This window comes from Euprymna scolopes, chromosome 2 (genome assembly GCF_053919585.1).
Source record: "Euprymna scolopes isolate OS-2025 chromosome 2, ASM5391958v1, whole genome shotgun sequence".
NCBI classification, from domain to species: Eukaryota; Metazoa; Mollusca; class Cephalopoda; order Sepiida; family Sepiolidae; genus Euprymna; species Euprymna scolopes.
Genome location: NC_136483.1, coordinates 104,161,699 through 104,184,316, shown reverse-complemented (window position 1 = coordinate 104,184,316; position 22,618 = coordinate 104,161,699). Strand labels below are relative to the sequence as shown.

Genomic DNA, 22,618 nt, shown 5'->3' with positions numbered 1-22,618 from the left:
TATTTTATCGCAATCCTATCCACTCCTGTGAATAGCCGAATGCAAATCTTCAGACATTTGTTTCATGTGACTAGATATCTTATCTATAAATATAAAAGCGAAAATGTATGTATGTATGTATGTGTGTTCGCTTTTTCTGTGTGTCTACAAAAGGCTTCTTTCAGAGAAGCAGTTGCTCGGTTCACAACATTTTAAAACTTTTTATATCACATATAAATCGTAATATCTCACAGTTAACAACAAAGCTCGCCTGTCTATTTAATTTGCTCGATTTTGGGAAAATAAATATTCAATATTTGTCGCTCGCCGCATGTGGGTTAGTCTTTTTCCTATAACATCTTGGGGGGGGGGGAGCATTCAGCAGTAAATGAAATCCTGCAGTCAAACTTGACCTTATTAACTCATTAAAACGAGCACCTGCTAAATCCAAGTAATTAAATAAATTCAAACGTGTTTCCGTAAGCATGTCGCGGTGGGGCAATGGTTAACGTCGCACTTTTTTTTTCACAACTTTGCCTCAACGTTTCGGGTTCGATCCTCATACTTACTTCTTTTTTTACCCCCCCCCCCCCACCTCCAAACACCCGAGCAACGCCGGGTACCCTTCGCTAGTCTATTATATAAATCTTACCTGTCTGTTTAAATGTATGTATGTATGTTTGTATGTCTTGCAAAAACTTCCGACAGAGGTTCCTAACAAGATTGGTATCATTTTGAAGCTCGATGTTTCGGACAACAAATATTGAAAAATTGGCCAAAAGCATTAATTCTTTCACCCTAAACTCAGCTGTTTTGTACAAGGAGGGGTTGATGTTTTTTTTTGCCGACATTTTAGCAAGTCATCGTCACCGTTGGATTGACTTTGGTTAATTTCAATGCTTTTGACTTCCAGTTGCGTCATGGAGACATCGGCTAAGATCTCAGATTCTCTTTTACTTTATTTTCTGCCTTCGCATCACGAGTTCGAGCCTGCCTACCTACTACCATTTTTTTTTAAACACCTCTCTTCACCCTGGCTGCCTACTGTTGTTTTGAGTCTCTCCTCAGACTACTACTATTTTAATTTTTTTAACTCCTCTCTCCATATTTATGGGTTCGAGCCTGCCTGCCTACTACCACTTTTTTTTTTTTTTTTTTTTTGGCACACACCTCCAAACACCCGAGCAACACTGGGCAGCCAGGCTAGTATAATATAAAGAAAAGAAAAAGAGGGAAAAGAGAGACATTGGTTAACGTGTTAACTTTATTCTTTTGCCTCATTTTATTTTGCACCATTGATACATTGCATTCTAAGTTTTGTTTAAGAGATGAAAAGAAAGACATTGGTCAACTTACAAACTTCCTTCCTTTGCCTCACTTTGTTTTGAACCATTGAGACATTGCATACTATGTTTTGTTTAGTGTTAATCAAATTTTATTGCACAATAAAATAGCTGATATATGTATAAATACATATGTATAATTCTGTTGTTATGTCAAGTCATTTTTTTTTTCTTGTCTTGCTGAATTGTGCTCTGGGTTATTTCACGACGGTACTGATCAAAGAACCTTAGATTACCTTGCTATTTCAGCCATAACATTCCACGACCAACATATTTTTTTTCTTTCTCTTACATGATACGTATTTGGGAATAAATTCCACTTTGTAACCTTTGAGGGGTGTATCGTAACATTACAATATTTCCTTGGTCAGAGAGAAGGTCAGAAAATCTTTATAATTACCAAATGTCCAGTTTTTCTTTGAGGGTGCTTGTAATTGATTGTTTTTATAAGATTTCTTTCGATCGGATTTGGATCCCAGGAAATATTAACCGGAGCTAATCTAGCCAGTATTTGACAACCTAAGAAAATTCCAGAAACTCTTAAAAAGAACGACGACGTTGATGATGATGATGATGATGATGATGATGATGATGATGATGACGACTTAGGATGTTGATGACCTTCTCATCGTCCCTTCTATAAGTGCTCAATGTCTTTTTAGAACGAATTATGACTAGAAAAATATCAGGGAAACCAATGCTAACAATAGAATCTTTGGATTCATACGATGATGATGATGATGATGATGATGATGATGATGATGATGATGATGATGACTTAGGATGTTGACGGCCTTCTCATCGTCCCTTCTGTAAGTGCTCAATGTCTTTTTAGAACGAATTATGACTAGAAAAATATCAGGGAAACCAATGCTAACAATAGAATCTTTGGATTCATACGATGATGATGATGATGATGATGATGATGATGATGATGATGATGATGACTTAGGATGTTGACGGCCTTCTCATCGTCCCTTCTGTAAGTGCTCAATGTCTTTTAAGAACGAATTATGACTAGAAAAATATCAGGGAAACCAATGCTAACAATAGAATCTTTGAATTCATACGATGATGATGATGTTGACAACGACAACGACGACGACGACAACGATGACGACGACGACGACGATGATGATGATGATGATGATGATGATGATGATGATGACTTAGGATGTTGATGACCTTCTCATCGTCCCTTCTATAAGTGCTAATGTCCTTTTAGAAAGAATTCTGACTAAAAAAATATCAGGGAAACCAATGCTAACAATAGAACCTTTGGATTGATAAGATATGGTGATGATCAACAAATTAAATAAATTCTTTATACGTACATGCGTGCAGTGTTTATATGTGCATGATCTTTTATGATTCTGTGTAATAGTCAACACATGAGTCACTTCATCTTCTTCTTTTCTTCTTGCCATGAATGAACTGGATTCATCAGTGAGCTCAGGTTAACTAACTTACACCACAGAAAATAATATAATAAAATAAAAAATTAATCTATCTATCTATCTATCTATCTATCTATCTAAAAAGGTGAAAATGTGTGTGTGTGTGTGTGTGTGTGTGTGTGTGTGTGCACATTTTCCTACCAAATAACTCTGTCAATTTTCTGTCTACAGACTCGAGATTTGTCATAAAGGGGTACTGAGATTTGGGGGAATCGTTTTAATCAGATTTCGGCCAGAAATTTGGCTGTCAAGGGGTCAAAGTTAAGCGATTTGACCTTTGAAAACTCTACCAAACTCCTCCAGGAATTTTGGGTCTACACACTTGAAATTTTAGACGTAGGTTACCTGGACATGGATCAAACTTTTTAATTTGATTTGAGCCCAAAACAATAAATGTTAAGAGGTCTAAATTGGAGTCAAAGTTAAAAAAAATTGACCTCTCAGCCGATTTTTGGTCTAAACATTTGAAATTTTATATAAAGGGTATTCAGACATGCAACAAACTAAAAAAAAAGTTTTAAAAAATATGAACTCTGCTGTCTCTACCACAGAGTTCATATTACTATCATATCATTGTCATGTTAGCCAATTTTTGGTTTAAACATTTGAAATTTTACATAAATGTATTCAGACATAGAGCAAGCTTTTTAATAAGTTTTTGCCCGAAAATTTGGCTGTCAAAGGGTCCAAGTTCAAAAGATTTGACCTTTGCAGTCTCTAACAAACTAATCAGCCAATTTTCGGTCTAAACATTTGAAATTTTGTATAAAGGGTATTCAGACATGCAGCAAACTTTTTAATCAGTTTTGGGGTGAAAATTTGCCTGCCAAGAGGTCAAAGTTGAAAAAGTTGACCTTTGCAGACTCTACCAAACTCCTCCACCAATTCTGGGTCTAACCACTTGAAATTTTAGATGTAGGTTACCTGGACATGAGTCACACTTTTTAATATATATATATATATACCTATACACATAAAGTTATGATCAGTACATAGGGCCCAAGAAAAGCCAGGCTGAACTGCTAGTCAAATCAAATCTCGAGTCTGTAGACTGAAAATTGACAGAGTATTTTTTTTTTTTTAAACAGTGATCACCACTTATCAAGGCCCGGAAGCTACTCAGGGATAAGGGTTATTGCAAGTACATTACGTTAGTGTGGAGATTTGATGAAGTGTTTACTTAAGGGGGCGGTTCATTAGGAATTTGTTAACGTTGGACTTGAACACATCCAAGTTGTAGTCAGGTGGGAAGCAGGCAGACGGAACAGAGTTCCACAGGCGTGCAGTTCTAAGAAAGAAGCTTTGTTCATGGAATCCACGTTTTGATTTAGGCACAGATAAAGAGTAGGGGAAATTTTTCACAGTGGATTTGGCTAGACGGGTGTTTTTCGTGAAAGATTGGCGAGGGGGGACCAGAGATTGGAGTTCAGACGAGCACCTGCCATGGAAATAACGATAAAACAAGGATAGGCTCACAACGTCTCTTCTGTGGGAGAGAGGTTGCAGGGTAGAGAAAAGGGCATCCCCCACTAAGCCGCGAAGTCTATTTTGTACTCTGTCAAGGCAGGATAGGCTGTTTTTTGGTAGGGAAATGTACACAGACACATACCCACACAATTTCACTTTTATAGATATACTAGCAGTTTAGCTCAAGTGTTTAAACCCAAAATTGGTGGAGGAGTTTGGTAGAGTTTTCAAAGGTCAAATCGTTTAGTTTTGACCCCTTGACAGCCAAATTTCTGGTTTAAAACTGATTAAGAAGATTTTCCCAAATCTCAATACCCATTATGACAAATCTCGAGTCTCTGAAAATTGACAGAGTTATTTGGTAGGGAAATGTACACGCACACACACACACACACACGCATACACACACACACACGCACACACATATTTTCACTTTTATAGATAATCATTCTCAGGCAAACTGTTTCGTTGTGTGATACTCTTCACTGTGGCTAGACAAGAAAATGGAACCATTAGTTGCCAGGTACAAGTCATGAGTAAGCGAAATTTCAGTTATTTATAAACTGTCAACCATCGAAAACTCCATTCATTTTTTTAAAGAGATTTGCATTATCGCTAATTGCTGTTGGCAATTTTATACCACAGTGCTCAACCTAAAAAGTGGTCCATATGTAATCATTCACAAACGATCGTTTCGCTGTGTCACGGCACCCTAGTGTTGCTAGGTAGACAAGTGCCAAAAACCGGGATCGAAACTTGACCATCTAGTTGACTTTGTTTTTTTGTTTTTTTTCATTCAAAAAAAGTAAAAATAAAGCAGATTTATCTCCCTTGACTTTTCGACGCTCTTCATTTAAAAGAGGCGGCCATACAATAATTTGAAAATGGCGGAGGAGTCAGTTGTTGGCGATCAGAAGATTTCCTCGGAAATGGAGGAGAAAGTCCTCATTGATCCGGACGATAACGAAGAGACCGAGGAAGAGGACGAAATGGATGCCGACGAGGAAGAAGAAAGTAGCACGGATGATTCCGATGAAGATGAGTTGGAAAAGGAGAAAATTCGCTGCCTCGAAGAACAGGTTCGAAACACTGCATTTTAATACTTTGCACAACAAAAACATTAAACGAAAAGCTTTGCTATTGACTTCATTAAAAGGCACATTCTTCTTGTTTTCACCTGTTTTTTTTTAAAATCATTTTCCTAATTGTTTAATGTCACGTCAAATCAGTTACACTAAGTTTTAGCATCGCTTTAATCTCTATTAATAAAATCCATAAAACAATTTCACGTGTATTTTTCGCGTCAGCATGAATTTTTATTTACTATTTAAGCAAATATTTTATTGCAATGAAAAACTTGCTGCTTATGCATTTATTGCACTACGCTAATTTTTTAAATAGTATTTGGAAGTTTTAAGATATATACATATATTTTGATTGTTGGGTGAATGTAGAGAATAGTTAAAAAACGCCTCTCCTTCCCCATATTAAGAATGGCTTTCTAATATATTTTTAGCACGGTACAATAAGTACCAAAACCTCAATAGCGTAAAATAAAGACATTTAAAAAAATATATACATTTGTATTTATGCCAAAACGGATAGATACGATTTTCAAGTTAAATTTAGTTTATGCGGTATTTTCCCTTTATTAAATTGTTAGCTGAAAGTACAGTGCAGAATAGTTAACAATACCCCCGCCCTGTTAAGAATGGATTTCTGAAAAACGTAATTGTTTGAGTATAGTCCGTCTATTCTGCATAACTACCAATATATTGAAATTACGGACTTAAATCCACTACAATGCATCTCGGTTTCTTCGTAAACAAGTCGGCTATTTTATTTTATTTTTTTTCTTACTTTATTAATTTGTGACCCTAAAAATGAATTTAGAAGCATCTAAACTGTCGAAAATAGTAAGCCATTTCTGGCTCTGCCCTCTCTGCGTTTATTTGACGTAAATAACTTCCAAAATTTGTTAAATAATGATTAACACAACCTTACCATAAAATTATAGTTTAACAATTTGATTTGATAATACTAGTGCAGTGGCACTGCACTAGTGCACTAGTATTATCAAATCAAATTGTTAAACTATAACATATTCTGCAACTGCACAGTGCACTACTGCAGTGATCCGTGCTGAAATAACGTTATTATTTAAAAAGCCATTCTTAACATGGGGGGATGTTTTGAACCTTACAATTGAATAAAAAAAACATATCATAAAACTTTAATTAAACTTGGAAATACGATTTAAAAAATAGCGCGGATCAATAAGTGCACTGTGCACTGCAGTGCAGTACTGCACTGCACTACTAGCACCGATTTGATTAGTAACTTAATGACAGAATTAAATTTGTTGGGAAAATGTTACTATTCCCCCTCCCCCCCCCCCCCAAAAAAAAAAAATTCAGATTCTACTTTTCCTTTGGCGATTACATGTAAACAGCCTGGAAAAATATTCATAAAGAAAGAAATAATAATAATAATAATAATAATAATAAATTCAGAGTAGGTGAAATGCAAATTTAACTATAAAAATGTATTTTCAAAATTAGTAAAAAAAAAAAAAAAAAATCCCTAGTAACGCTAGATATGATATTAATTTGAAAAAAAAAAAATTGAATCAATCAGCATGATTCTTTTCTAATGTTTGCTTTTTCTTTTTTCTTTCTTATAATGAATGTCCACGCTTATTTTTTATGAATGAAATTAATTCCTTACGGAATCGCGTACAATTTGTGAATACTGCTGCTGTGTCCTCATGCGTCGCTGCCTGCATTGCATAAAAAAAAATTCACCTGGAAAAAGAATATGCACCCCCCTCCCCCGAAAAAAAAAAGACGCATAACATTTTTTTGTTCTCAATTTTCCATCTTTTCCGTTTCTATAAAAATATTTATCAATGATAAATCTTTATGAAGAAAGAAGAAAAAAACAAAAAACAAAACAATTATAGTTTCTCTGTTTACAAATTGTACTTCTCCGACGTTACCTGGAAGTCTTTTTATCTTTATTTCTGTTGCCTTTAATGTTGTTGATTTTAAATTGCGTTAAATACTTGACTTTTCTTTTTTTTAATTTCTTTATACCAAAATATTTTTTAACAGGCTTTTGAAACCTAAATTATGGTATCAGGTACTTGGGATACGGACTATAATTATTATTGTTATAAATTATTATCATAATTATCATTTTAGATAGGATTTAAAGTTAATTTCAATTGTTACGGTATCTATTGTTTATTAACTTATGTGAAAGCACAGAATTGTTACAAAACGCTCTCCTCTTCCCATTTTAAGAATGAATTTCTAAATAAGTTATTATTTCAGCACGGTCCGTATTCTTCATCGATATCCTGAACCAAATTGTTATAAAACTAATTTGATTTTGAAGTTAATGTTTTAACTTTTATTTATCAAATGATCGGCGGTAAATAGCTTTCCAAACTTTCAATCTTTTTCATATATAAGAATTTAAGAATTGTTAAGCCATCTTAAATGGCATTCCATTCGACATTTTACAAATTCCTTTACAAATTTCTAAGGTTCACAGAATTTTTTCTTTTCTTTTTTTTTTTTTTTTTTTTCAACTAGTTAACAAATATTAAAATGCCTGGTTTGCTCACAAAGAAACCTAAATGAATATTTTTAATGAGATTTTTAGGAAGTTCGTTTTAGTTCATTACGCGATGTTTGTTTACATTGGTGATCTTTTTAAACTAACGCTTTTCAGGTGAAAACATTATTACGTACTTGCGTATTACGTTTCTGAATTTTTTTTTAGATAAGGATTGGTTATTCGTATTATTCGGATTCTTCAGACTACTGTTCTTATTTTGAGTGTTGTTTTCACAACGTTTCGGTCGATGTCACCCCCGACCTTCTTCAAGTGTATCTTGTCGAACTCTGGAATTTGGATTATCCACTCATGTCTGACGGAACGAGAATATGCTACCACCGTGAAGTAAATAAAATGTTGTCCAAATTCCCGAGTTCGACAGAAACATTCACGTACTTGAGTGTTATGTCGAAATTAGAATAAATTAAAAAAAATTACGAAAGATGATCCAGTAGAAAAATGATTACAAGTAAAAATAGAATTTATCGAGATTTAGCGTAATGTGGAGCAGTTGTGCGACCAATTCAGTATAACAAACTGACGCATTTTGACTTAAATTAAGGGTCAGCCATTTTTAAACCAACACATTTCTGAACGTTATTGAGGATGATGTGAAAAGTGCGTCTAGTACATCTGCTGGATAATTTTTGGTTATTCGGAAGTTTTTCTAATTGTTCTAAGGGAAGTAACTCTATTTTGCTAAGTTTATCATACGATAATTTTAGGTACTAAAACATTTGTGGAATTGTAAAACATTTTTTTTTTTTCCGCCCAGCTATTTTATTTAATGTAACCAAGTTTGGTGCTAATAACAGAGGGGACAGATTGAGCGGTACCCCCCCCCCCACACACATTTTTATTTAGTTTCGTCTTTTTCTCCAATTTTTGCTGTAGATTATTATCGAATGGACACTAATCTATCAGATTATAAAAAAAAAAAAAAGTTAATATTTAAATATTTGCACAGGCTGTTCAATTTCTAATCCAACAGTCTAGTAAATCAATAACATTTTTTTTTTAAGTTTAACTTATTTCAAACCGATATAAATTATTGTACAGTAAAAATAATGAAATAAATGCAAATCATTTTTCTTATTTCGAATTAATTCATAATGAATTTATTCATAATGTTCCGCTTGGTATAGATTGCGGACCCATGTGACTGATTTTTCACCATTCCTTTCGATCCAAGGCAAGTTGGTTGATAGACGCTCAACTGTTGAGAAATTTCCAACCCAAAAAAACTTTCTCTCCACCTTCTTCTTGGCTTTCCTCTGCCTCTTTTGTCTTCTAACATACTCTCAAAGCATAACTTTTGACATGAGCAAAACGTTTAAGGGTTTTTACTCTTTTGATTTTATCAAATATAGAGTAGGGGAATAGTTTGACAGACGGTTGATATTTTTTTTTTCATTGTGATTTTGAAACACCTCAATATGATTAGCTAGTTATTTCGTCTATGTAATCCAATCAAGGCCATATAAAACTACTGGGAGAACATAAACTTTCACTTTAACAGTTATGTCCAAAATTAAACTCAATTGATTTTTCAATCAATTGGCTATGGGCAAAAAATCTGTTCAACTATGCCACTTCCAGGTCGAATTATTTAATCAAGTAAATTTAAAGTTATATATATATTTATTTTTTTTTATAGGGTTTTCAAATTAAATTAAATTTTTAGGATATTTTTGTTTATTAAATTGTTAGGTAATTTGCTAGAATAACTTAATAAATTGATTAAAAAAAAAAATGGAACTATTACTTCATTAAATAATTTGAAATAAGAAAAATGATTTTTGTTTTAATTTAATTTTGACTGTGCAATAATTTATATCAATTTGGAATGGATTAAACTAAAAAAAAACTAAAAAAAAAACCCAAAGAAAAACAACAAAAAAAAAACACATTGTTAATGACCGCTTCTGCTTCATATTGAATGCCCTGAAAAAGTCCCTTGTGATTAATCTTTACCAGTTTTAAAATAAACAAATGACTTTGCCTGTTTTTCAGAATAACAGAATATTTTAGCTGGTAAACCATTAATCAGAAGGGACCTTTTATAGGGCATTCAAAGTGAAATGGAACAATCCACACAAAATGAAAGTGAATCATTTTTAAACACAGACTGAATTTGAACAAAGCCTTATATTTAAAATGCAGTTTTCTTTTTTTTTTCTTCTTTTTTTTAATATGGGGAGGGGGTGTATCTTTTGTACATCATTCCTCTCTTTCAGATTTCATTTTATGAAATCTGAACAAAATGCATAATTGATTGAAATCTTAACATCTAAAGCTGAATATATTTTGGCAATTATGCATATAAATTTGAGCCATTGCGGGTGGTGATCCTTTCCCAATTTTGATTCATTTCAGTATTGTCTTTAAATATAATAAGAATGTTCGTAAACTTTTTTCTTTTCAAATGTTTTACTTTAAATTTTTTTTTTGTTTATTTCACTCAATTATCTTCCGCAATTTCTAATTTTTTTGCGCAAATTTTTGATAGAAAAAATATTGCTTTTACATCTAAGAATATATGTAAACTTTTTCTTTTTCTCTTTCTCATTTTACATTTTTTTCACATTTTATTTTTTGAACTGTTAATTTAACATTCATTTTCCTTGCAATATTTAAATTATTGCATGTGAACAATTCATATTACATTTAATATTCATTATTTCTGTGAAAATGTCTGTAAATAAAAATATTTAAAAAAAATATGTAAATAAACATTTATTTGAAAACAGTTTACGAATATACTGATTACACTTAAACAATGTATACATCTTTAAAAGTGAAATCATGTGTGTCTGTGTGAACATTTCCCTGCCAAATTACTCTGTCAATTTTCAGTTTACAGACTCGAGATTTGACATAAGGGGTACTGAGATTTGGGGAAATTCTTCTAATCAGCTTTTTGGCCAGAAATTTGGCTGTCAGGGGGTCAAAGTTCAACGATTTGACCTTTGAAAACTCTACCAAACTCCTCCACTAATTTTGGGTCTAAACACTTGAAATTTTAGATGTAGGTTACTTGAACATGGATCAAACTTTTTTATTTGAGCCTAAAAGAATGTTAAGGAGTCAAAATTGGGGTCAAAGTTTAAAAAAAATTGACCTCTGCGGTCTCTACCAAATTACTCAGCCAATTTTTGGTCTAAACATTTGAAATTTTACATAAAGTGTATTCAGACATAGGGCAAGCTTTTTAATTGGTTTTTGGCCAAAAATTTGGCTGCCAAGGGGTCAAAGTTCAAAAGATTTGACCTTTGCAATCTCTAGCAAACTATTCAGCCAATTTTGGGTCTAAACATTTTAAATTTTACATAAAGGGTATTCAGACATGCAGCAAACTTTTTAATCAGTTTTTGGGCAAAAATTTGCCTGCCAAAAGGTCAAAGTTGAAAGTTGACCTTTGCGGATTCTACCAAACTCCTCCCCCAATTTTGTGTCTAAACACTTGAAATTTTAGATGTAGATTACCTGGACATGAGTCAAACTTTTTAATATATATATACACACACACATGCACATAAATTAGGAACAGTACATAGGGCACGAGCAAAGTCGGGCTGAACTGCTAGTATTGAATGAAACAAACAAGAAATCATGTAACGTAATTGGGTGAGAATCACCAAATTGACTAACCTCATCTTATTTCCTATGATGTGTCATGACTAGAGCTGTGACAACAATATTCTTTTCATTCAAGTATATATCTGACACGGTCAATCAACTGAGAACCACATCAGTCTATATAAAAACATATAAGGTGTTAACGGATATATACTCGAGTCAAAACAATGAAAAGAATATGCTGTTGTCACAGCCCTAGTCATGACCTAGACAACAAGCAATGGCTTCAGTAAATTAATATGTAAGTTAATAGGCTATGATTTTTTTTTTTTTTTAATCAAACCTTTGTACACTTACTGTGAATTTGTAAATAAAAAAAAAAAAATGGAAATAGATTAATCATTTAAAAGATGATACTGTTTTCTCATTAATATATACTTAATCTATTGAATTGCAAAGAAAAAAAAAAACATCAAAAATATTTTTTAAGCAATTTTAATTATTTCATGCTTGTGAAATGTTCGGTTTTAAACATAGAATTTGGAAAAAAAGATTTTGCAATATTTCAAAATGTTTTAATATAACTGACTATTGTAAAATAGCAAAATTGACAATTTCAAAATTTATGCTTGTAAATGATTTGTTAGTGGTGACTAACGTTTTTTAGTGCCTTTTTGACCAAAAAGAACATGGAAAACTGTAACTTTGTTAGTGATACACATGAAAAAGTTTAAAATGTTGTTTAAAATATCTCTGTAATAGCATACATAGAAAGAGCTTGATGATTTAAGAAATAATCTTAAATTATTAAAATTTGATTAAAAATAAGTTATGACAATTTTTGTGCTTATCATGGTTGGATATTTTTCTTTATGATCATATGTGTTTAGTCACATTCTTTACTATTTTTTCAATAAAACATTTTTAAAACGCAAGATTAAGCAATGAAATTTGCTATATGCCCAAGGAATTAGAATATGCTACTGAAAATCTCTAGAAATTAAGTTTTCAAATAATTTGTAGTAAGTGCACATAAGTATGCTTCAATACCATAAATCTATTACAAGAAAAGGATGTAGTGAACCCAAAATTGAATTGTAATACATTTTATGTAACAAGAAACTGAAATATAATACTAGGACTGTTTAAAAATGAATATATTGCAAGATTTCGTTGGTATTATTGTAGATTAGCACTTTTTGCTAAATCCTCTCCACCCTCATCTCCTCCAAATGAGATTCTACCCCTTTTTACTTCATGTAGTCACCACTCATCAAGGCTTGGAGTTCACTCAAGGATAAAGGTTAATGGGGTACCATAATGGAAATTTGATAATTGTACAGGACAGCTTTTCAAGAACCTTCAATAATCTCGGATTTCAGGGTCAGGCTAGCGTTTTAGGGCAGATAACCATATTTTGGTGAAATTTTCTTGAAGCAGGGTTCCCCCCCCCCCCGCTGCTCAAGACAATTGTGTAGTTTTAAGAATTTTTGTGGGAGGAGGGTTTGTTGCTCTGAATGCTTAGTGGTATGGTTAAGGACAATTACATGTCCTGTGACATCCTGAAAACTTGACAGTAAACAAACAAAAAAAATATATTAATTATTTTTTAATTTACAGTAGAGGATTAATTTCACATAATTTTTTTTTCTTTAATTTAAATCTTTATTTATTCAGAAATTTTTTGGAATTTTTTTATCATACCTACCAATAACTCTAAAAACTTTTTATGTAGTTTACAAAAGAGAATGACAAAATAAATCAAATTTACAACAAATAACTTTTACCAAATGCAAGAAAATTTTATCAATCGATTCGCATAGGTCAGCAGACAAATGTATAAATATTTGAAAAGAATAAATTTATGTATACATATATGTATTTGTGTAAATATCTAAGAAAAAAATTAGATCAAAAAGACGTTACTGCCACTTCATTTCGCTTTTGGTCATCCATAGATATTGAAAACTTCACAAAATTCTCATTTTACACTACTGGGGGGAAAAAGGGGAATTTTGTTTTGTTATTTCTCAAGATAACGAGTATTTTTTTCACATTTCAATAATTTAATATTTAAATAAAGTATTTGAATGTTAAACAACTTTGTATAAATATAATTTTATTTGGGGGAGATTTAAAAATAAATGAAAAGCACATAAAAGTATTTATGTAAGTACATGCTGAATGCTGACAATTTTATGGTACACTTGGGAGGTCTCTAGGGACTTTAGTAAAACCATTTATATTTGTTTGCCTACTCGTTTGTGTTATATTCGCGTTTTTTGTAAATAGAAATTAATAAGCATTTTAAGTTACTTATTAGTTGTAAGTAAATGGAGATTAAGACCTTACTCCTGTCGATCTAGCCCTACATTACTATACTCAAAGCCAATAATTATGAAACTTAAAATGCTTATCTTAGTTTTTACGCAAATAGGTCAAAATGAGTAGGTAAACTAAAATAAATTGAACGTAAAATGATACCCCTTTTTAGGGCAGTTAACTAAATTTTTTACCACTAACCCTAACTGTTAGTCATAAAACCACACGATTGTTTTGTTTTTGGTATTGCCACATGGCTTGACATTTTTATATTTAAGTTTGTATCAGGAACATTAACATGGCCAAGGTTTAAAACATTTAAAATATTGTCCACATGTTCTTAAAATGCTGTCTGGCCAGAAAGGAGTTATCACTTTACATTAAGTTTATATGTGAAACTGATTTTTTTTTTTTTTTTTTTTTTAGCGCTAAATTTCTCGGGTAAAAATTTTTTAGAGAAAATGCCTAAAATGTTAACATGACCTGAAAATGATTATTTTACATTATATTTATATACAAAAATTGCTCTACTTCAAGTTTTAAAATAATTTTTTTTATTTTTCTACCAAGTTTTTCCAGAAGTTCACACATAATCAAAAAAAAAAAAAAATTACAAATTTACCATTACTATTGGTAGTGGCGCTAATATCTTATGTTATTTTTTAATTACAATAAAACCAATCCATCTACTACTTATCTGTCATTGACAGTAGCAATAACTGATCAAATCTTTATAATTAGAATAAAAATATAAACATTTGATAGGTAAGGAACAGAATAGTTAACAAAGTTCTCCTAGCCTTCTTCAGAATGGTGTTCTAAATGGTAACATTATTTAAAAATTCATTTTTTAACGTGGGGGAAGCTTTGTTAACTATTGTTTCTACGCTCGTTTTGCATATCAATTATCTATTTTCATATGTTTATGAAACAATTAAAACAGCATTTTGTCAACTAATGACAAACTAATGCAAATCTGTTGTGTTTTAAAAGAAAAAATCGTTAGTTGTCTCACTATTTTCAATTCTTTACCGAGTAAACATTTGAGAAAAAAAATATTTAGAAAGATTCACTTCATAACAGCGTTTCTTTTGGTTGTCGTCCAATTTGTGGGGCTTTGTTTTTCCAATCTCTGAAGTGGTTGGAAATCGTATACGTTATGTCTAATTCGGAAGCAAGTTCTCGATCAATTGTGCATGGATTGGCTTCAACTAAGACCTTTAATTGATCGTTGTCAACACTCAATGGCCAACCACTACTCTCCTCATCTTCAAGACTCATCGTCGCCACGAAATAAAACTATTATTAATACTTATTTGAAAATACAACATTTAAAATCCAAATTAAAAATTCTGCAAGAAACTTATTTATTCACCTTAGACAAGGCACATTGCCATTGAGACATAAGGGTTACTAAGAATTAGGAGCCATACCTACAAGGACATCCTATGTCCCGAGTTGTGCAACAAGATGTTTGTTCAAATTACATTTAAATTTCTGTATGTCAATACAGTCAGGAAAACAGCAGAGAGCTAACCTCAAAGGTTAGCAGTTCAAGGGAAAAAAAAAAATTATTAGATTATAAGCTTTTCAGCATCTGGAGGACTTTACAGTGAAGGGGTGGGGTTTTGCTAATTATTGGATCAGTGGGGAGTATTAACATGGTGTACAAATGCCATAAGTTTGTTAGAGGACATTTCATTAAAGTACTTGTAAAACAAGTACGAGGATGTACCTTCAATAAGTTTCCAGACTCTTTTTGTACAGGCAGTTAAAATTGTCATAGAATGTTGAAAATTCCTTATTGTTATATGCATCTTGTATATTGTTATATGCATCTTGTATATTGTTATATGCATCTTGTATATTGTTATATGCATCTTGTATATTGTTATATGCATCTTGTATATTGTTATATGCATCTTGTATATTGTTATTGTTATATATTATTGCTATACATCTTATGAAATGACTAATTTTTATGATTTCATGTTCAAATGAACTACAGCAGAAATTGGAATACACCCTACTAAAGCCTGATTGTCACAGCTGATGAATTTCAAAAATGCAATCTGGATGGGATGACACTTTAGAAGATCGATATGCAAGAAAATTTCATTTTTAAGTGGAAAAAAATACCATAGAAATGTATGGAATGATTCAAACTGCTTTTGGTCTATCTTGTATGAATAGAGCATGAGTTTTTGAGTGGCATAAGAGATTCAAGGAAGGCAGCGAATCTGTAAGGAATGATAAGAGGAATAAAGAAGTCAGAACACCAGAGTTGGTTGGCCAAATAAAGAATTTCATGGATAAGAATCGTTGTGCGTCTATAGAGACAATACTTGTTTCTCATGTATCATTAATAGTTTTTTTCTTTTTTTACCAGGCTATTTCAAGTTAGGTTTTATTTTCTGTTACAAGAGTTATTTTATTTATTTATTTTTTTTTTTTTGTCAGTGAGTTTCAAATTTATAATGGGTCACTTCATCAATATGGTGGGCTTATAAAGGGGTTTATCTTTCATGAGAATAAATCCAAGTTGAAAATGAGTGAATGAAATGTTTTACTTTATTAAAATGTGCTTCCTTCTATTTTTTACATGGTCTAAATCTGAGTTTTAAGTTATTTAAAAAAATTTTTTTATTGATATCTGATGTATGAATTATGAATGTTTTGGCTGTTAAAATTAATCACATATGAACCAAGTTGTACTTCTGTATCCTTATTTCACATTTTTTTTTTTTTTTGAGAAGTAGAACGGGTTTAATTTATGCTTCAAATAACTATTACTTCCATTACAATTAATTTACCACAAGATGTCATTATATTTGTTTATTTTTTCACTTGTTTGAAACTCATTTTTAGTTGAAAGGTCATTAAGTGACTAATTGAGGTGCTAAAATATGTTTTTTTGCAGAGATCCGTGTTCCACATTGAAAGGTTTTAGATATAATGAAAATAAAATTTTGGTTTTTGATAGCTATGCTAAGCGACAATTTTCAATATTTTGTGTTTTCTTGATCATATGAATAACGAAAATCTTTTTGTTTTCCAGATCCGAAGTTATCCTTTTAATTATCAACCTCATGTGGAATTGATTGAATTGCTACGCCAAGCTGGGGAATTAAATCGATTACGAACTGCCAGAGAACGCATGAATGATATCTTTCCCTTAACAGAAGGTAAAAACTTTTTTTTTTTTTTTTTTGTGCTTATTAAGAATTACACTTATTAAAAAAGAAAAAGAAAAAATCCTAATAAGATTAATCAAAGAACGAAGATATTATATTCCAAAATCACATGAATTGATCAAGTAAATTTTTTTGTGTAAGAAAATGAAAATTTCCGATTTTTAGAGATTCAAATACTAAATGTATTCATTATAAGGATAAATTTCATCTTGATACTTCAAATTGAGTTGTCTCCCCTCTTATGTTGGATAAAAAACATGGTCAACCAAAAATACACTATGGCTTGCTTAGTCATAAAATTTGATTTTCTTAATTAAAAAAAACAAAAAAAAGCTACTTAATTAATTTACACAATTTTTGGAATATGCTGTCTTTGTTTCGTGAAGAATATGTACATCATAAAGATTTTTTTGTTTTTTTTTGTACGTAATTCAAAATAAGCATTTTTTTTTTTTTTTTTTTTTAAAGTTAAAATTAGAGTATATATAAATTGTATTGTGTTTCTGAATTTGAGGTTAGAATTATTTGGACTACTGTTCTCATCTTGAGTGTCATTTTCACAACATTTCGGTTGATGTAAATTCCAACCTTTAAGTGTGTCTTGTCAAACTCTCAAATCTTTCACTTGAAATCTGCAAATGGAGCCTTTTATTTAATCTAGGCATGCTCTCATTCGGATCGGATTGAAATCCTAAGTAATTCACAATTGTATTTTTAGTATTTTTTTTTATTTTTGCGCACTGAGAACTGGACCTACAAGTTTCAGAGGAGCTGAAGTTCACCTAGTACTTTATCCATTATGCCATTGGTTCTTGTAGATAATTTTAGTGTAAACTTTAGGAGCCTTAAACCTATTCTTGCTTTTAGATGTACAATCTTACTACTTATCACTATAAATCATTATTACTACATAGTGTGTATGTATACAATATGAGAACCATTAAAAAATAGTGTGTGTCTGTGTATATATATATATATATATATATATATATATATATATAAAGAGAAAAAAAATTAAAACTGTAAGTTGAACTTTACAATCAAAATTTATTATTCGACTGAATACTCCAAAAAACAATTTACAACGTCCTTCTTCTGCGGAGGTTCAAAGAATGCTATTCTTGTTATTCTTCTCATCAGAGGACATAAAGAAATCAGCAAATTATATTTGTAGCAATGCTAGAATTTGCTAGTTATGGCATTAAGTGAAACCACAATTTATTGTAGTTATAAATTGCCAAGAAAAGAAGTGAAAAAATGTTGGATATGTAAAAAAAATATTAAAAAAAACCGTGCATAATATTTCAGCTTGCATGAAAATTTTCTCAAGTTGATCCGAAATGCAAATTAGATCTTTATAGAGAATGAAAGCTCGTATTACTCTGATCGGAAATTGTCTAGACAGAACGAAACAGATCTTTCTATAAAGTGTTAAATTTGAAGTCATTATTAAAAAGGTGGGGGGAGTGAGGATTATAAAATTTTAAGGGTGGCAGAATCTTAGCTTATTAGTAATTATAAGGCTGTTAAAGAGTCATGATGATAAAGATGACAAAATAATAAATGCAAAGTAATGCTAATAATAGTATAGTCAATGATCATGTGTAATAATAGTAATAATAATAGTAGTAAAACCTAATAAACACAACTATCTTAGTAACGATAAAAAAAACTAATAAAGATGGCGATAATAATATTTATAAAGATACTACTAAAAAAAAATTAGTAATAGAAATAAACATAATAGCAGCAACAGTGAGTGACAGAAATGATGATAAAAGGTGTGTGTATGTATATATATATATATATATATATATATATATATATATATATATATATATATATACTTACCCACATTTATACATACATAAATACACCTACAAATACACATGCCCACACATATATATATATATTACACACAATGCACATATACATAGACATATATAAAAAATACACACATAAGGTTAATTATATACATATATATGAATTATAATAGATGATACCACCACTACTACTACTACTACTAATAATAATAAAGAATACCAAGTGAAAGATTTAGTAAACCTTTTAGTAATGCAATGCACCTAAAGAAAATTAAAAATTGAAAAGTTATTGGTAAATATATATATATATATATATATATATATACGTTTTATTTTTTATTACCGTATCTTTCTGTTAAGTTACATTAGCTGAAACAATAATGTAACTTAACAGAAAGATACAGTAATAAAAAATAAAACGCATATTTGCTCTACAACAGTATTGAGCACTTTCTTTAGTTTTTATTAATTACCATTTCTACTATATATATATATATATAATCTATATATCTTTATCTTGTAAGGTGTATGTGAACGGGAATTTATATATCTATCTATAATCTCCTCTTAATGTCTAATATATATAATCTATATATATAAAAATGTAATTCTTGGTTCGTTATAAGTGAATAAAACCATATTTCTACGTTACCAATTTATTTGAAATTTTCAGACAACCCATCTTTAGAGTTGAGGGATGTTTTTATGTTATTAAAATAAATTTACCTTGCGAATTATTAAAATATTAAATAAAATAAATATATTTTTGTAACCATTAGTGCGAACCTGTTTTGTTGATAAAACTGAACTTCTGGTTAGATTCATTTCACAGCCACGAATTGACAAAACGAAGTAGATTTCATTTTCTGTTTACTTGATAAGTAAAAAAAACAAAAAAACATAATTCATTTGTTTATCTTCCAAATTTTAAAATTTAAACATTTTTTCTTTATTATATAAGGCAAAAAAAAAAAAGTTTGTCTCTTGCTTTTTGAGTTTTTTTTTTGTTTTTTGTTTTTCGATATAAGATTGGTTGGTAAAAGTACAGTTTTATTTTTTTACGGATTGGTAACTTGCTTAAATAATATTTGGTGCTAATGCAAAGAGTGGTCTGCGCTATTTTTTAAATTGTACAGGTTTAATTAAAGTTTTATTATGTTTTTTTATTCAATTGTAAGGTTAAAATACAGATTAGGTACAAAACACCCTCCCCATGTTAAGAATGGCTTTTTAAATAATGTTATTATTTCAACACGGATCACTCTCTGCATGAGTACTGTACTTTCACCTAACAATTTAATAAACAAAACATGGTACTTATGCAGAGAAAGTACCATAATAATAGAATAACGTTATTTAGAAAGCCATTCTTAACATGAGGAGGACGTTTTTTTACTATTCTATACGTTCACCTAACAATTTAATAAACAAAAGATGGTACTTATGCAGAGAAGGTACCGTGCTGAAATAACGCTATTAAGAAAGCCATTCTTAACATGGGAAAGGGAGAGTGTTCTGTAACTATTTTATATTTTCACCTAACAATTTATTAAACAAAAGATAGTACTTATGCAGAGAAGGTACCGTGCTGAAATAATACCGTTATTTAGAAAGCTATTCTTAACATGGGGAGGGAGTTTTGCATCTATTCTATACTTTCACCTAACAATTTAATAAACAAAAATAGATAGTACGTATGCATAGAAAATACCGTGCTGAAATAATGTTATTTAGAAAGACATTCTTAACATGGGGATGGTATTTTGTAACTATTCTGTCCTTTCACCTAACAATTTAAAAACAAAACATGGTACTTATGCAGAGAAGCTACCCCGCTGAAATAATGACGTTATTATTTATTCTTAACATGGGGATAGGGGTGTTTTGTAACTATTCTGGACTTTCACCTAACAATTTAATAAACAAAAATTAAACTTAAGCAGACAAGGAACAGTACTGAAGCATTAACATTATTTAGAAAGCCATTACTAACATGGGGAGGGAGGATGTTTTCTAACTATTCTGTACTTTCGGTGCTAATGCAGAGAGTGATCCGCGCTATTTTTTAAATCGTATTTCCACGTTTAATTAAAGTTTTATGATATGTTTTTTATTCAATTGTAAGGTTAAAGTACAGATTAGGTACAAACCCCCTCCCCTCCCCATGTTAAGAATGGCTTTTTAAATAATAACGTTATTATTTCAGCACGGATCACTCTCTGCATGAATACCGATTAACGTTTTGTTCTTTGCTTTTTTTACCGTTTTTTTTTTTTTTTTTTTTTTTTTCAGAAAACCTTTTTTAACAAAGATTGAAAGTGCACGTTTTTTTTTTTTTTTTTTTTTTTTTTTTTGACAGAAGTTGTTTTTATTTAACAAAATATGAATGCTTTTAAAGAAATAAGGTACTCGTGCACTTATTGATCCGTGCTGAAATAATAACGTTATTATTTAAAAAGGCATTCTTAATATTGGGAGAAGAGGGTGTTTTGTACCTATTCTGTACTTTAACCTTACAATTGAATGAAAAAAAAACGGTAAATTTTTAGATTAGGTCCACCTCCACAATTTTGTTTTAAATGACAACTTTTGTAGGTTTTCGACTATTCTGAATACGGAAATCGCATTGAAATTTTGCAGAAATAAGAAGTTATCGAGATATTAAAAATTTGTATAATGCATTGTAATCTCTGGCAGCCGTCTTTTTTACACGCTTGCGCGCGTCATAAAGAAATCTACGCGCGTAACAAAGATGGCCGCCAAAGAATACAATGCATAAAACAACTATCTATATCTCGATAACTACTTATTTCTACAAAATTTCAATGCGATTTCTGTATTCAGCATAGTCGGAAACCTTTCAAAGTCGTCATTTAAAAGAAAATTGTGGAGGTGGACCTAATCTAAAAAAAATACCAAAAAAAACAAACCTTTAATTAAGCTTGGAAATACGATTTAAAAAAATAGCGCGGATCAGTAAGTGCATTAGCACCCATTAATCGACTCACGTGACCTTATTGCCAAATAAGGTCCGGCTACAATGTTGAACGCGCCGTTCACATTGTTTTTTTTGTTGTTTTTTTTAAGTTAAATTCAACTTTCACAATATCTTTTTATTTTTTTTATAATTTCACAATATCTTTTTTTAATAATAAATTGTAAGTTAAAAAAGCACAGAATAGTTACAAAACACCATCTCCTCTCTAGCGTAAGAATGGCTGAAAAAAAATATTAGGTACTCATGTAGAGAGTGATCCGTGCTGAAATAATAACGTTATTATTTAAAAAGCCATTCTTAACATGGGGAGGGGAGGGTGTTTTGTATCTATTCTGTACTTTAACCTTACAATTGAATAAAAAAACAAAACTTTAAACTTGGAAATTTGAAAAATACAAACGGTGATGGACACTGCTCATGATGTTAAGTTTGAGAAAATGACTTAAAACTAAAAAACTATACAAAATACTATCAGAAACCCACCGAATATGTCAGCCTATGTCATAATAACATATAATCAGTAGGTGTCTGACATTGTTTTGTATAGTTTTTAACTGATTTTCCCAAACTTAACGTATTCAACAGAGTCCGCGACCATTCGTCTTCTTCAAATACATAGATAAACACTGCGTTTTTGAGCCGATTAAACATTTTACATTAAATAAAAATACTAAAAAATTATCCAGTTAGATAGAAACGTAATTTACCTTATCTTTGCTTTCATTTATTCGTTTTTGAACAACTTTTTTGAATCTGTGTATAGTAACCCCCCCCCCTTACCCAAATATTAATTAAAAACTCACATTTTTTAATACAATAAAAAAGAAAACTA

At 30.8% G+C, this 22,618-nt stretch overlaps 1 protein-coding gene across 1 annotated transcript in view; it reads left to right on the top strand.

Annotated features, from left to right (window-relative positions):
• The first annotated feature begins 5,095 nt into the window (after positions 1–5,095).
• Positions 5,096–22,618, top strand: part of LOC145293737 (spliceosome associated factor 3, U4/U6 recycling protein-like) — an 87,766-nt gene continuing 70,243 nt past the window's right edge. Inside the window, exons 1-2 of the mRNA XM_080140196.1 lie at positions 5,096–5,325; positions 16,830–16,956. Coding sequence (XP_079996322.1) covers positions 5,131–5,325; positions 16,830–16,956 — 322 coding nt within the window. The 5' untranslated portion in view covers positions 5,096–5,130. The remainder of the gene's footprint in view (positions 5,326–16,829; positions 16,957–22,618) is intronic.